The sequence below is a fragment of the Chiloscyllium plagiosum genome, unplaced genomic scaffold (assembly GCF_037043375.1).
Source record: "Chiloscyllium plagiosum isolate Xiang-an unplaced genomic scaffold, Cpla_swu_hap1 HiC_scaffold_31, whole genome shotgun sequence".
In the NCBI taxonomy this organism is placed as follows: Eukaryota; Metazoa; Chordata; class Chondrichthyes; order Orectolobiformes; family Hemiscylliidae; genus Chiloscyllium; species Chiloscyllium plagiosum.
Window position 1 is genome coordinate 8,756,530 of NW_028270169.1, and position 16,454 is coordinate 8,772,983.

The 16,454-nt window shown below is 41.2% G+C and overlaps 1 protein-coding gene across 2 annotated transcripts in view; it reads right to left on the reverse strand.

The window, feature by feature from the left end:
• med13a (mediator complex subunit 13a) overlaps positions 1-16,454 on the reverse strand; it is a 225,134-nt gene that overhangs the window by 56,215 nt on the left and 152,465 nt on the right. The window contains exons 14-17 of one of the 2 annotated variants that reach the window (XM_043718104.2): positions 7,865-7,955; positions 4,485-4,702; positions 3,938-4,128; positions 470-1,398 (exon numbers count right to left, since the gene is read on the reverse strand). In XM_043718104.2, the coding sequence (XP_043574039.1) occupies positions 470-1,398; positions 3,938-4,128; positions 4,485-4,702; positions 7,865-7,955 (1,429 nt within the window). Of the gene's footprint in view, positions 1-469; positions 1,399-3,937; positions 4,129-4,484; positions 4,703-7,864; positions 7,959-16,454 lie in introns of both variants that reach the window. The other variant, XM_043718103.2, reaches the window with a different exon arrangement.

Below are 16,454 nucleotides of genomic sequence, written 5' to 3' on the forward strand. Positions count from 1 at the left end.
TTGTCGAGTGTTGAAAACATCTGTGCAACCAGGGTTGATATAGTTTGATAACGCAATAGAGTTGCACTCAAGTTGCGTTCAGAAACAAGTCCAAAACTGGAACTACTTCAAAGACTACTCAAGCATCGTTCAAAACTAGAACTATTTCTGAATAGCTTGTCTGATATTACCATGCAAAATAATCAAGGAAAACAGATTAATTTCAAACTTTTTTTTTAAGAAAACTGGAGCACTTCTTTAGATGAATTTCAAATCAAATTTCCTAGAAAGTGTTTGAACATTCTACTTACCAAAGGTTTTTTTTAAGAAAACAAACACTTGAACTATAACAGGGAAGTGCAATTAGTGCAAGATTATTAATCTTATTAAGAAAAAAACACCATAATTGTTAACTTAAAACAAAATTAGTCAATTTCTGAATAACATATGAACGAGCACTACTTCTGGCAGACTGTTACGAGTAACTCACCATTTCTTCTTGACCAGAGATGTAAACAAGAGTTCTTCACAAGTGTTTCATCAAGCTTCCCACCTGACATATTGTCCATAAACTGATATCCCTGCTCCAAAGCAGTGTAACATTCCCTGTAATAGTCTCTATCCTCCACACGCACTGGTGGTCCCACTGTTTGTAATTTTGCCACTACTGAAGGATCCACTGATCTCAATGAGGAGAAGGGGTTAGTGCACTGGTCCTGAAGTAGCAATATTAACTCGTCAGGCACTTTTTCGGGCTCCTTGGTGCCTCCTTCCCCCTGTTCAACAGAAATATTCCGGAGATCCTCTAGTCGCTTTTCAGCCTCACTGCTACAGTCTGTGTTTCGCCCAATAATATCTAACTCATCTTCCAAAAAGAGCCCAGAGTTGTTTCCAAACCTTCGGTTCATGACAGCACTGAATCCACATGTGCATGGGTTTTGTGACTCTTTGGTAGGATCTGGGATGTACAATCCAACATCAGCTCCTTTGATGTTCATGTTACAGACACAGACGCAGCAGCTGTCAAAATTGCAATCTTTAAAGAGATTCATGATGGAATCAGATAGGATTAGGTTCACATAAAGACTGTGCGCTTCAGGAATGGATTGTACCGTTGCAGGTTCTACTGAATTCAGTGGACGACAAGTTGAAGGTGTAGAAGCAGGTGAATATAAATCAGAGTTCTCATACTTCACAGAGCCCTGAACACTTGCTGGACCCCCACATCCACGAGGGGTGCGTGGGGTCCTTGGTGTCCTTGGAGTTGGTGCAGAGATGCGTGGAGTGGCAGGTGATGGAAGAACACCAGCACCATTACTTGGAGGAGCACTGTTCGTCACTCCAAATGGGGTATGCGTTTGTGGTGTGCAGGTCTGTATGTAATCCTGATCCATACCACTTCCAACACTTGGAATATTTCTAGACAATAAAACAGGCTATTCGTTAATCTCAACACAAGAACACTTAAGTATGCACTGAAATTCAATTTTAGGTTGTAACTTTGGCTGACTGAGCTGGTAGATTTGTTCTCAGACGTTTCGTCACCATGCTAGGTAACATCATCAGTGAGCCTCCAGTGAAATGCTGGTGTTCTGTCCCACTTGCTACGTGTGTGTCTTGGTCTGTTGTGGTGTGTGATATCACTTCTGGTTCTTTTTAATGAGAGGTTGGTAAATGGGGTCCAAATCGATATGTTTGTTAATTGAGTTCCAGTTTGAATGCCAGGCCTCTAGGAATTCCCGTGCATGTCTTTGTTTAGCCTGCCCCAAGATGGATGTATTGTGCCAGTCGAACTGGTGTCCCTCTTCATCTGTGTGTATGGATACTCGTGATAGTTGGTCGTCTTTTGGTGGCTCGTTTCCCGCCCGTCTGTCCAATGCTATGTTTGTTGCAGTCCTTGCAGGGTATTTTGTGTGTGACATTCGTTCTGCTGGGTGTTGGTAAGGGGTCCTTTAAATTCATCAGGAGTTGCTTCAGTGCAGTGACAGGTTTGTGGGCTACCATAATGCCTAGGGTCGGAGTAGTCTGGTCGACATCTCAGAGATGTTTTTAATGTATGGGAGAGTACCTAGAGTCTTTGTGCCTTATTGTTTCGGTCTGTTGTGTAGGAATCAGCGGACTGCACTTATCAGGTACCCATTGTTCCTGAATACATAGTACAGTGTTTTTCCTCAGCTTCTCTTAGTTCCTGGGCATTGCAGTGTCTCAGAAAAATCACCACAACAGACCAAGACACACAAATACCAAGCAGGACAGAACACCAGCACCTTCATCAGAGGCTCACTGATGATGGTACCTAGCATGGTGACCAAATCTATCAGCTCAGCGAGCAAACCTGAGCTACAAATCTTCTCTAAAACCGCATTCAACTTTAGGTTAAAATAGAGGTATTGCTGTGGTTTGCCTATTCCTATGTTGGCTGTTACACGAGTATATAGTATTATGATCCTAGCATACTTGCATTCATTAATAGGTTTCAGCAGACAAAATTTTACATTGGTCCAGTTTTTCAAAAAAAAAAACCCCTTAACTTCTCCAGCCAAATAGACATGTTGCTGCCACTTATCTTGAGAGATTCAAATCATAAACAGCTATAATGCTAGCATAGCAGAGAGTTGTAGAATTTTCAGTTATAAGTACACTAAATACACGTTAGCTCCTGCTCTGTAAGAGTTCTAGATCTAAATTCCCATTGATGTTAATGTCTATCCATAACACCGTCATCACCATCTGTTGTACATAACAGTTCAGAGCTAATGGCACTTTTTGAACAATACTAGTTGAGAACTTAGAGGCTGCCAGCAAGCAAGTTAGGAATGGGGAGATCTGGCAAAAAGCACAGAAACATAACTGTTTCTTTTGCTGCAGATACTATCAGAGCTGCTAAGTCTTTCCAACATTTTCTGTTTTTAATTGCAAAATAATCTTGCTCTCTCATTCCCTGTATATTCCCTGCTTCAAATATAGATATAACTTTCCCTTAACAGCCGCTATTATTCCCAGCAGGAAAGCACAGCGAGTTCAGAATCTCAAACCTCAGTTCTCGACATTTTAAATTCATGATCTCTTTATGAACAACCTAGCTCTCAATGCCGACAAACCAATGAACTCATTACTGATTTTCGGTGGGATGTTACTCATGTTTCCCTACATGTTAACAGCACAGAGATGGAACAAGTGGAGATTGTCAAGCTCCTGGGAGTGGTCATCCACAACAAGTTTTCTTGGGCTCTTCATGTGGACGTACTGGTTATAAAGGCCCAAACAGTGTCTCTTATTCCTCAGGCAGCTGAGGAAATTTGGCATGACGGCGAATACTCTTGCCAACTTTTATAGGTGCGCCATCGAGAGCATTCTGTCTGGATGTATCACTACCTGGTATGGCTACTGTATCACTCAAGATTGGAGACTGTTACAGAGAATGGTAAACTCAGCCCAGACAATCACAAAGGCCACCCTCCCATCTGTAGAATCCATCTACCAGGCCCGCTGTCAAGGAAAGACTGCCAGCATTCTCAAAGATCCATCTCACCGTGGCAATGCTTTTCTATAACCTCTACCATCAGGGAGAAAGTACAGAAGCCTAAACACATGCACCAGCCGGTTTCGAAAGTTTCTACCCTATTGTTGTTGTTAGAATACTGAATGGACTCTCAAACTCTTAGCATTCGCCTGTACCTTCGTTTTTGCTGCTGTTTACCTATTATTTACTTATCTGTGATCTGCCTGTATTGCTCGGAAGACAAAACTTTTCACTGTGCTTTGGTACATGTGATAATAAATTCAATTCATTGACATCACAGCCATAGAAAACAGTCTTGCTCTATAAGAATATAATAACTTCAAAAATTTTTAAATCTCCTCTTGGTTCAATGGAACCAATATGCTTGATTTCTTTTTATACGGTTGAGTTCAGTTATGCCCACACTTACTCTACGAAACTGCAACTCAAACTTACATGTCACGGATATATGGCATGGGAGGTACAGGAGGAAGCAGGTCCAACTTGCCCACAGTCCACGAAGGGCGATATTCCTCTGGGAGTTTTACAGGGGGCTGACACTGGCTTGGTAAGATTTTCAATGGTGCAAACATAGTACACCCCACATAACCTTGGCACTTCTCAGGATTATAAACATAAGAAAAGTCCTGAGGAAGGGCCAAAAAAGACAACTTCAGATCAAGTTTTGTTATCAGAGGTTAACAACAATGCTTTCCCCATAGACAGCCTTCAAAGCACATCATTCCACTTGGTCTCATTTCCGCCATCTTAAGATTTTTAAAAAACTTTAAATAATGTATAATAAACTACATAAATGCAACTTGCTTCAATACTGCATAAATTATCAGAGGCACATCACTAAAATCTTTGAGCGTATGAATACATGACATATCAGTCCATACAATTAATTAAATGCATAAAGTTCATGATAACAGAATCCACTGAAAACGTTAGGGTTAGCCTTAAAATGATTTTGGAAATTACACAATCTTAATTTTGTTACCTTAATCTCTGAAGGTTTAGGACTACCCATTCCCTCTTCCACTTCAATCTTGAAATGATTCAGGCTTGTTGCAGTAAAATGGTGGCCATCCAGAGTCATTCCTGGGGTGTTATCCAAGCTTCCAAACTCTTTGCAATTAATATTCATTGGAGAGTAGCCTGGGCCATGTTGTTCCAAGGATGGAGGCGTGGGAAACATCTGCTGCAGGTCTGCAGAACCTACACGAAAGAACTAGTTTCAGAACAAGGTTTTTTGGGAGGGAATGGAGGCAGGGAAGGACAAGATTATAACAATAATCTCGAAACAGAAGTTAACTGAAGATAATAAATTAGTAACAGTATGGTCAACTCTTGGCAATTTTGAGTGAACAGCTTTAATATCCAGTGGCCTTCTTGTGGCACAGTGGCAGTGTCCCTATCCCTGGACCAAGAGACTTGGGTTTAAGTCCCACCTGTTCCAGAGGTGTATTTACATCTCTGAATAGGTTTATTAGAAAAATAGGTTAAATAAAATATTTAAATAACCATTCAACCACACCTCAACATTTCTTTTCATATAATTTATTCTCAAGGCCATTTCACTATTCTTTAGTCAGCCTCTGATTTTCAGAGGTTTGATGCCCAAGGCAGAGCATGCTATGCTAATAATCTATATAGCAAATTATATAACTTACATGGGAAGAAAGTGAGGTCTGCAGATGCTGGAGATCAGAGCTGAAAATGTGTTGCTGGAAAAGCGCAGCAGGTCAGGCAGCATCCAGGGAACAGGAGAATCGACGTTTTGGGCATAAGCCCTTCTTCAGGAATCCTGAAGAATGGCTTATGCCGAAACGTCGATTCTCCTGTTCCCTGGATGCTGCCTGACCTGCTGCGTTTTTCCAGCAACACATTTTCAGCTCTATATAACTTACATGACAATTAGGATACTCAACATTCTAGCTTTAGGTAAATTAGTTATATAAAAAAAGAGCCTTCCTCAATCATCACAAAAGAGGACACAAATAATTTCTCAGAAATGTAAGGGAACTCAAATATAGCGAGGGGAAGAAACTGAAGACAATCCATACTAGTGGAAAAAAAGTAGAGAAATTAGATTAGATTAGATTCCCTACAGTGTGGAAACAGGCCCTTCGGCCCAACAAGTCCACACCGACCCTCCGAAGAGTAACTCACCCAGAACAGTTTCCCTCTGACTAATGCACCTAACATAATGGGCAATTTAGTATGGCCAATTCAGCTGACCTGCACATCCTTGGACAGTGGGAGTAAACCAGAGCACCCAGAGGAAACCCACGCAGAAGAACATGCCAACTCCACACAGACTGTAATCGAACCTGTATCCCTGGCGCTGTGACGCAGCAGTACTAACCACTGAGCTATGCGGTTAAAAGCTGACAAATACCCAGGGCCCGTTAATTTGCATCCCACAGCATTAAAGAAAAATGTCCCTGGATATACTGGATCTATTGGTGGGCATTTTCCAAAATTCTATGAACTCTGGAGCAGTTCCTACAGATTGGAGGGTGGTAAATGTTTAAAAAAAAATGTTTGAAAAGCAGAGAACCAATAAAATTACAAGCCAATTACCCCAAACAGTAGTGGGGAAATGTAGTAACAGAATTTGGGCGGCCCGGTGGCACAGTGGTTAGCACTGCTGCCTCACAGCACCTGAGACCCGGGTTCAATTCCCGCCTTAGGAGACTGACTGTGTGGAGTTTGCACATTCTCCCCGTGTCTGCGTGGGTTTCCTCTGGGTGCTCCGGTTTCCTCCCACAATCCAAAGATGTGCAGGTCAGGTGAATTGGCCATGCTAAATTGCCCATAGTGTTAAGTAAATGTAGGGGCATGGGTGGGTTGCACTTCGGCGGGTCGGTGTGGACTTGTTGGGCCGCAGGGCCTGTTTCCACACTGTAATGTAATCTAAAATCTAAGTCAAAGTCAGCATGGGCTTGTGATATGAACATCGGACTTAATTGATCAACTGGAGATTTGTTTGAGGATGTAACTAGTGGAATACATAAAAGAGATGTGTTTGGATTTCAAGAATGCTTTTAAGAGGTTAATACAAGAGGCTTATGGGCAAAATAAAGCACATGGGATTGCGGTGATAATCTAATATTGATTGAGAATTGGGTGACAGAGCAGAAGGGTGTAGGAATAAATGGGCCTTTTTTTCCAGGCGGCAGACAGTGACTCGTGGTTTAATGCTGGGATCAGTGCTTGGGTGCCAGTTATTCATAATATAGTTAAATGATTTGGATGAGGGGACCAAACGTAACACTTATAAGTCGACGACACAAAGCTAGGATCGATTGACTGGAGGATATAAAGAGGATTCAGAACAATCTGGACAAACAGAGTGAGAAAGCAAACGTGGCAGATGCGGTACAACATGGATACATTTGAAACTATACACTTTGGTTTGAAAAACAGAAAGGCACAGCATAATTGAAATGGTGATATATTGGGAAATGCGGATGTACATCAGTCAATGAAAGCGGACAGGTAGGCGCATCAAACTGCGAGGAAGGTAAATTGTATTTTAATCTTTATTGCAAGAAGGTTTGAGTTCAGAAGTAACGATGTCTTAATGCAGTTGTACAGGAACTTGGTCAGACCACACCTGGAATACGGTGTGCAGCTTTGATCTCCCTTTCCAAGAGGGAAAAACACTTGCCACAGTGTGCAGCGAAAGTTCATTTTGCAGGACTGGCAGGACTGCCCTAGGAGAAAAGATTGGTTCAACTGTTCACTACAGTTCAGAAGATTGAGATGGGATCGGATTGAAACATGTAAAATTGCGACAGGACTAGATAGGCTAAATGCAGGGAGGCTTTTTCCCCTGGTTAGAAAGTCTAGAACCAGGGGTCACAGTTTCAGGATACAAGGTAGGCCACTTAGGAAGGAGATGAAAAAAAACAATGAGATCAACCTGTGAAATTCATTACCACAGAAGACTGGGGAGCCGAGGTCAGAATATTCAAGAGACTGATTTTTTTTTAAGCATTAAAGGAATCAAGGGCTTTGAAAGAAAGTGAGAACATGACACTGAGACAAGCAAACAGACAATCATAATCATGCTGAATGGTGGAGCTGGCTTGAAGAAACTAGATCTGGAAATGTTTATATGTTTCTATCAGCTGGAAGTACAAACAAACAAGCAAAGCCTTAAACAAATGCTCTCAGCTGTTTTAAACCAAATACAGATTAATCTTGCAAAAACCATCAATTTTAAATGAATAATTATAGCCCCACTTTCGAATGTCGATCGAAAGGCACAAAGGTTTTTTTGTTAAAACGTACAACTTTCATAATCATGATGACAAACAAAATGGACACTGGATTATTCTCAATTATTTTTTTCAACATAATTTTGTTTACTTATACAAGGGAATGTGTCAAAAGGTCCAGCCTTCGAATCCCTGTTGCCGATTTTCTCATCTGATCCAACGAGTGCACTTCGAGAACCAGGCTGCTGAACAAAAGTAATTAGATAAATTAATATCAATGATTTTTGACACCCCAAAACTAATACTTCAATCAGGAGACTGATAAAATTTCAGACCAATTTGCTCATAAAGTTAAATGTCCAAACTCTAATGCTGTCAAGAACATTTTTCTTGAAGTTTCTTATACATTTAGTAAAGACAATTATCATGTTGACTTGAGGAAAAATGTTAAAACTTCTAGTGAAACAATTTCATAATGTATTATTTTGCAAATATCCCATAAAACAATCAAACAGTGCTCACAATTGATCAGAAGTAAGGATGGTTGCTCAATATTCAACACCATTTACAACAGCTCAGATTTGAAGCAAGCCATGTTCAAATGCAGCAAGACCTGGAAAAATCCAGTCTTTGCAGTCTCCAGTGCTTCCAGCAGTTTCTTGATATGTGGATTAAATCATATTGGCTGAAGACCAGTATCTGTGACACTTGGGAACTCTGGAGGATCTGACTGAAACATGTAAAATTCTAACAGGGCTAGACAGGCTAGATGCAGGGAGAATGTACCCTGGAGAAGGCAGAGATGCATCATCTACTTGGCAATTCTAGCTGAAGATTGTTAATAAAGGCTTCACAACCTTATCTTTTGCAGTGATGTACTGCACTCTTTAATCATAGAGGATGTAGATATTTATGAAGCCATCTCCTCCACTGCATGGTTTTAAAATGTCCATCACTTTTTCTGATACTTGCCAGTTTGTTGTTCTTTTGTAGCTTCTTCAGATTGAAATCTCATTTGTTGATATGCCTAGTGCTGTCCCTGACATGCCCTCCTGCACACTTCATTGACGCAGGGTTGATCCCTTGGTACGATGTAATGATGGAATGGAGGATATGCTGGGCCATGAGGTTGCAGATTGTGTTGCGAGTACAGTTCAGTTGCTGCTGGTGGATGCCCAGTCTCAAGTTGCTGTAGTTGTTCTATCCCATTTAGTACAGCGATAGTGCCACACAACATAAAGAAGTGTATTTTCAATGTGTTGACATCTCATCTTTAGGTATACCTGGTGTTGCTATTGGCTTGCCCTCCTGCACTCTTCATTGAACCAGGGTTGATGTCCTGGCTTCATGGTATTGGAGAAGTTGAAGATTGGTATACAACTGTGGGAGTTATATTGGAATGTGGTACTATTATTTAAGCAAGATGGCATGGGTAAAACAGGAAAGTACAAGCCACTGAATCTAACATCTGTGGTAATGAAACTAAAAATAAAAGAGGGACAGAATTAAACTCCACTTGGAAAGGCAAGGGCCAGTCAAAGATAGTCAGCATGGCTTTGTAGGGGGGTTGAATTTGACTGAATTTTTTGAGACAGTAAAGACATTTGTAAATGAGTAATAGTGCAGTTGTCAAAGTCTACAAAGACTTCAGTAAGGTTTATGACAAGGCCTTGCACGGTTGACTGGTTAACAAGTTTCGGGCTTATGCCCGAAACGTCGATTCTCCTGTTCCCTGGATGCTGCCTGACCTGCTCCGCTGTTCCAGCAACACATTTTCAGCTCTGGTTAACAAGTTAAGAATGCATGAAACCAGAACAATTTAGATTCAAAACTCGCTCAGTGGCAGGAAGCAGAGGGTCGAAAGGGTCTTTGTCACAAAGTATGTATCCAGTGGTATACCAGAGGGTTCAATGCTGGGTCCCTTCTTGTTTGATGTATACATTATTGATCTAGACATGAATACAAGAGGCATGACCAGTAAGTTCACAGGAACACAAAAATAAATGGTGTGGCAAATAGCAAAGAAGAAAGCCTACAGGATGACATTACAGTGGCAAATGGAAATTAATCCTGATAAGTGTGAGGTGATGCATTTTGGAAGGACTAACAATGCAAGGGAGTACATATTGAATGATTGGATCACTGAGCAGAGGATCAGAGGAACCTTGGTGTGTATATCCATAGATCTTTGAAAGTAGCAAGACAGGTAGAATCATAGAATCAGGCAGGATATGCAAACCCCACATAGACAGTCGCCTGAGGATGGAAACAAACCTGGGTCCCTGGCGCTGAGGCAGCAGTGCTAACCACTGAGCCACCATACCGCCCATAAGTTGATTGCTTTGACATAAATTGCAACATGATCAATTGCATTTACTGCATATAATTTTATTTAATATATGCTGACATGGTGAAAAATGCATGCAATGGGTGGCTCAAATCTGGAATCCGTTAACCTGTAAATATGTTGAAGACAGATTCAATTGTGGCTTTTTGATTACTTGCTGAGTTACTCTGGCATAGAGCCAACATGGACATGTGGGACAAATGGCCACATCCTGTACTATCCTATAAGACTTTGCTCTTCCAAACAAATTTAAAGTAAATTCGCTTTCGTAATTAATTTTTACAGTTATGATCTTCAATGAGCAAAACTTGTACATATGGTTATAAAACATGATTTATTTTTGATTAAACTGTTAGAGTAAATTGAAATTGTTGCCTCTTAATACTAAGTACTTAAGTCTAGCTGCTTACAATGCTGGAGCTCATGTCCAATAAGAATTCATCATACACTGACACTTCTGCTACCAGACCTGCCGAGTACTTTCAGCAGTATTCTTGTTTTATTCTCAATACTATGCTGACTCTAGTTACATACCGGGTTTATTTTTAAGTTGAACTTCACCAAGGGTCTTTTTACCCAGAAGCATTTGGAGAGCAGGCAATTAAGGATGGTGATATGACTCTGTACCGCCAACTCTGACAGCCAAGAAATCTTAGGTAGATAAGATGGTCAAGCAGGCAAATGGGACTCTTGCCGTTATTAGTCAAGGCACTGAATGTAAGAGCAAAGAAGTTATGATTGAGCTGTACATAACATTAGTTAGGCCACAGCTTGAGCAGTTCTGGTCACTAGTAGTACAAGAAAGGGTACAAAAGAGATTTACAAAGATGTTGCATGGACTGGAGTGAATAGATAGGCTGCGGTCCTTTTGCTGATTTTTAATTTATTCATTTGTGGGATGTGGGCATCGTTGGCTGGCCAGCATTTATTACCTGTCCCTAGTTGCCCTTCAGAAGGTAGTGGTGAGTTGCATTCTTGAACTGCTGCAGTCCACCTGCTGTGGATTGACCCACAATGCCATTAAGGAGGTAATTCCAAGATTTTGACACAGGGACACTGAAGGAACAACAATATATTTCCAAATCAGGATGGTGAGTGACTTGGAGGGGAACTCGGAGGTGGAGGTGTTCCAATATACCTACTGCCCTTGTCCTTCTATATGGAAGTGGTTATGGGTTTCAAATATGCTGTCTGAGGATCTTTGGTGAATTTCTGCAATGCATCTTGCAGACAGTACACACTGCTGCAATTGAACGTCGGTAGTGCAGGGAGCGAATGCTTGTGGATGTGGTACCAATCAAGCAGGCTGGTTTGTTCTGGATGGTGTCAAGCTTCTTGAGTGTTGTTGGAGCTGCATTCATCTAGGCAAGTGGGGAGTATTCCATCATACTCTCCATTTGTGCCCTGGAGATGGTGGACGGACTTTGGGAGGTGGGATAGTCGTCACAGTAGTCCTACCCTCTGACCTGCTCTCATAACCAGTGTTTATGTGATGAGTCCAGTTGAATTTCTGGTCAATGGTAACCCTCAGCCTGTTGGTAGTGGGGATGGTAACACCATTGAATGTCAAGGTACAATGGTCCGATTGTCTCTTATTGGTGGTGGTCATAGCCTGGCATTTGTGTGGCGCACATATTACTTGTCACAGGTCAGCCAAAGCCAGGATATTGTCCAGATCTTGTTGCATTTGGACAAGGACTGCTTCAGTATCTGAAGAGTTGTGAATGGTGCTGAACATTGTGCAATCATTGGTGAACATCCTAACTTCTGACCTTATGATGGAAGGAAGGTAATTGAAGAAGCAGCTGAAGGTTGAGAGTCCTAGGACACTACCCTGAGGAACTCCTGCAGACATGTCCTGCAGCAGAGATGACTGATCTCCAACAACCACTACCACCTTCTCTTGTGTTGGGTAGAACTCTAACCAGCAGAGTGTTTCCCCCAATTCCCTTTTACTCCAGTGTTGCTCGGCTCCTTGATGCTAGTTTTGGTCCATAAGACATAGGAGCAAAACTTAGGCCAATCAGCCCATTGAGTCTGCTCTGCCAATCATGGCCAATATGTTTCTCAACCCCAATTTCCCACTTTCTCCCAGTAACCTTGGATCCCCTCGATACTTAAGAACCTATCTATCTCCATCTTAAATATACCGAATGACCTGGCCACCAGAGCCTTCTTTTTACATTACATTAGATTAGATTAGATTACATTACATTACAGTGTGGAAACAGGCCCTTCGGCCCAACAAGTCCACACCGACCCGCCGAAGCGTAACCCACCCATACCCCTACATTTACCCCTTACCTAACACTACGGGCAATTTAGCATGGCCAATTCACCTGACCTGCACATCTTTGGACTGTGGGAGGAAACCGGAGCACCCGGAGGAAACCCACGCAGACACGGAGTACGTGCAAACTCCACACAGTCAGTTGCCTGAGGCGGGAATTGAACCTGGGTCTCTGGTGCTGTGAGGCAGCAGTGCTAACCACTGTGCCACCCCTGTAGCAATAAATTCTATAGACTCACCATTCTCTGGCTGAAAAAGTTTCTCCTTATCTCTGTCTAAAACTCTAAGGCTGTGCCTATGAATCCTAGTACCTCCGACCAATGGAAACATCTTCCCAACAACTACTCTGTCCAGGCCATTCAGTATTCTGTAAGATTCAATTAGACCCTTCCTCATCCTTCTAAACTCCATCAAGTATTGACTCAGATTTCTCAAAATGTTCCTCATATGTTAAGATGTTCATTCTTGGGATCATTCTCATGAACCTCCTCTGAACACGCTCCAGGGCCACTACATTCTTCCTGAGATAGGAGTCCCAAAACTGTGCACAATATTCCAAATGTGGTTTGACCAGCCTTGATGTCAAGGGATGTCACATGCACCTCACCTCTGGAATTCAGGTCTTTTGTCTATGTTTAAACCAAAGCTGTAATGAGGTCAGGAGCTGGGTGGTCCTGGCAGAACACAAACTGGGCTTCACTGAGCACGTGCTACTTGCTCGCATTTTTAATGACATCTTTCATCACTTTCTTGATGATTGACTGTGGACTGATAGTGCAGTAACTGCCTCCATTTTTCACGTACAGGGCATATTTAAGGCAATTTTTCACATTGTCAAGTAGATGCCAGTGTTGTAACTGTACTGGAACAGCTGGCGAGGGAAGTGACAAGTTCTGGAGTAGACGTCTTCAGTACTATTGCCGAAATGTTGTGAGGGCCCATAGCCATTGCAGTATTCAGTATCTCCACCATTTCTTGATATCACGTGGAACGATCTGAATTGACTGAAGAGTGATACCCGTAATGCTGTGGACCACTGGAGGAGCAGAGAAGGTTCGGGGGAGGTGGCATCTTATAGGGTTGTACAAAGGTTTGTGGGGCACAGACAGGGTAGATAGGGAGAAATATTTCCCCTCAGTTAAAAGGGGTTAATAACCAGGAGGCACAGATTTAATTAAAGAGCAAGAGGTTTAGAGGAAATGTGAGGAGTAAAAAAAAAATCAGTGTGTATATTTCTAGAACTCACTGCCTATAAGTGTGGTAGAGGTGGAAACCCTCCAGATATTTATGAATCATTTAGATGAACATTTGAAATGTCATAACACACAAGGCTATGGGCCAAGTGCTGAAAAATGGGATTAAAATAGATGAATGCTTGCTGATCAGTACAGGCACAATGGGTTTCTTTCTATGCTGTAAAAGCTATGACTCTAAGGAAAAAGGATAAGCCATGAAGTTTCAGAACATGAATGCAATTCTGCTAATGTTGATGGCCCAGAGCGCCTCCTTGATAGCCTGTCTTGAGTTACTAGGTCAATACTGTCAGACTGATGCATCTGCAGCAGTCAAAATGGGGATGAGGTGGTCAAGTATGCTTTTCTCTTGCTCCTTCACCACCCATTAACAAATCCAGTCTAGCAGTTATGTCCTTTAAGACTCAACCAGATCACATTCCAAACCCTCTACCACAACCATCTAGAAGGACAAAGGCTGCAGGTATATGGGAACATCACCATTTGTAAGCTTCCCTCCAAGCCACTCACTAGCCTAACCATCCTGGTAACATACTACCATCCCTGCAGTGCCACGGGGCCAAAATCCTGAAACTCGCTCCCTAACGGCATTGTGGACCTACCTACACCAAATGTACTGCAGCGGCTCAAGGCGGCAGCTCATCACAACTTTCACAAGGGCACCTAGGGACATGCAATAAATACTGGCCCAACCAACGACACTCATCCCAAGGGTCAATAACAAAAAAAAAAAGGCCAACAGTTGTAATGCCGAGCCACTCTGTACTCTGGCCACCCTCACTGCTCAACATGGCGGAATAATGATTCATCAGCTATGGCTAAGATGCAAAGGGAGATAGATGGGAATCAGCAGGAGGTTTCTCTGCCCATGTTTGATGTGGAATAATGACACTTCATGGAGTCCGGAGTCAACATTGAGGTCTCAGAGGTCAACTCCCTCCTGATTAAATGCCACCATCTTGACTGGGTTTGATCTGCTGATGGGACAGGACATTCCTAGGAATAATAATGGTGGTGTCTGCGACAATATTTGCAAGATATGATCCCTTATCCCAATTTTGCCTTCTATTTCTTACCCAATCTTCTATCTATGCTAGTATGCTTCTCCCAACACTTTGGGCTTTTAATTCTTTTAAGGATGTTTTGTTTGGTACCTTTTGAACACCTTTTGGAAATCTAAATATATGATACCTACTGATTTCCATTTATCTATCCTGTTCATTACCTCAAAAGTTCTAATAAATTAATCAGGCATGATTTCTCCTTCATGAAGCCATGCTGACTCTGCTTGATTATAAAATGCATTTCTAAACGCTCTGCTAAATATATATTTTATAGCAGATTACTACCAACGCATCCCTTATTATTGTAACTTCTTCCTTTAATACCTTAGAATGCAACTCACAAGGTCCAGACAATTTATCTGCCTTTAACCTATTAGTTTCCCTACTCTTTTTCTTCTAATGATAGTTATTTCATTTATTTCGTCTCCGCTTTTTGCCCTTGATTACTTAGTATTTTTTAAATGCTAATAGTATCTTCTGCAAAAAGGACTGTTGCAAAGTTTTTATTAGACTACATTGCCATTTCCAGGTTCTCCATTATTTCCTGAGCCTCATTTTCAATGGGGCCTATGTTCACTTTGGCCTGTTTGTTCCTTTTTATACAGTTAAAGCAACTCCTACACTCCACTTTGATATTACTAGTAGTTTATTTTCTCCCTCTTTTTGGTGATCTTTTGTTAACTTTTCCAATCCTCTGTATCACCGCTAATTTCATTTGAATTGTATTTTTTTTTCTTCCAACTTGATGCTATCAACTTCCTTGTTTAAGCATGGTTGGTTTATCCCCTTCCTGGAATCCTTCTTCCTGACTAGGATAGAGATTTGATGTGAGTCATAAGCGATTTTCTTAAAACAGCTGCTACTTTTCATTAACCATCTTTTCTACTAAATCCATTTCCCAGCTAATTCTGCCTCATTTCTTTGTACTCTTCTTTAAGTTTAACAGTTTTTCCCAAGCAAAATGTCTCACTCTCAAACAGTATACTAAATTCTACCACATTATGGTCACTGTTAGCGAGGGAATCTTTTACTCTAAGATTCTAATATTTTTATTCTAATACTTACTTATTAGACATCACAAGGTCCAATATAACCTGACCCCGACATAAAAAGAGAAATTGCTGGAGAAACGCAATGTCTGGCAGAGAAAACAGAGTTAATACTTTTGAGTCCAGTGACCCATCTTCAGAACTGGATTTGAAACATTAACACTTTTCTCTCCACAGACACTGCCAGACTTGCTGAGTTTATCTATCTCTAGCTGCTTTATAATTTGATCCCTAACTGGATCTGCAATATATTGTTCAAGGAAACTGTCCCAAAATACACTGAAATCTTTCTCTTGACTACCTTGCCAATTTGATTTTCCCAATCTAATGAAGATTAGCATCACCAATAACTAATATACTACCTTTTTAATAACATTACAAATCATTATTTATCACTAAATCCTGATGCAGTATATCATACAGTATACCTAATATTAGAGGATCTATACACAAATCCCATCAGTATCTTCGTCCCCTTATTATTTCTTATCTCCATCTATCTGAATTCTGCATCTTCTGATGCAGAATCATTTCTTGCCAACACACATATTACACCTAGTACAAAAAAACTACCCATCATCCCTTCCTTCCTTCTTGATCTTTCAAAAAGTCACATACTCCTGAATATTTAGTTCTCAGCTTTGATAGCCTTGTAACTATGTCATGGAAATGGCGGGAAGATCATACCCATTAACTTCTACTTGTGCCATTAATTTGTTTTTGTTTCAAATACTATGT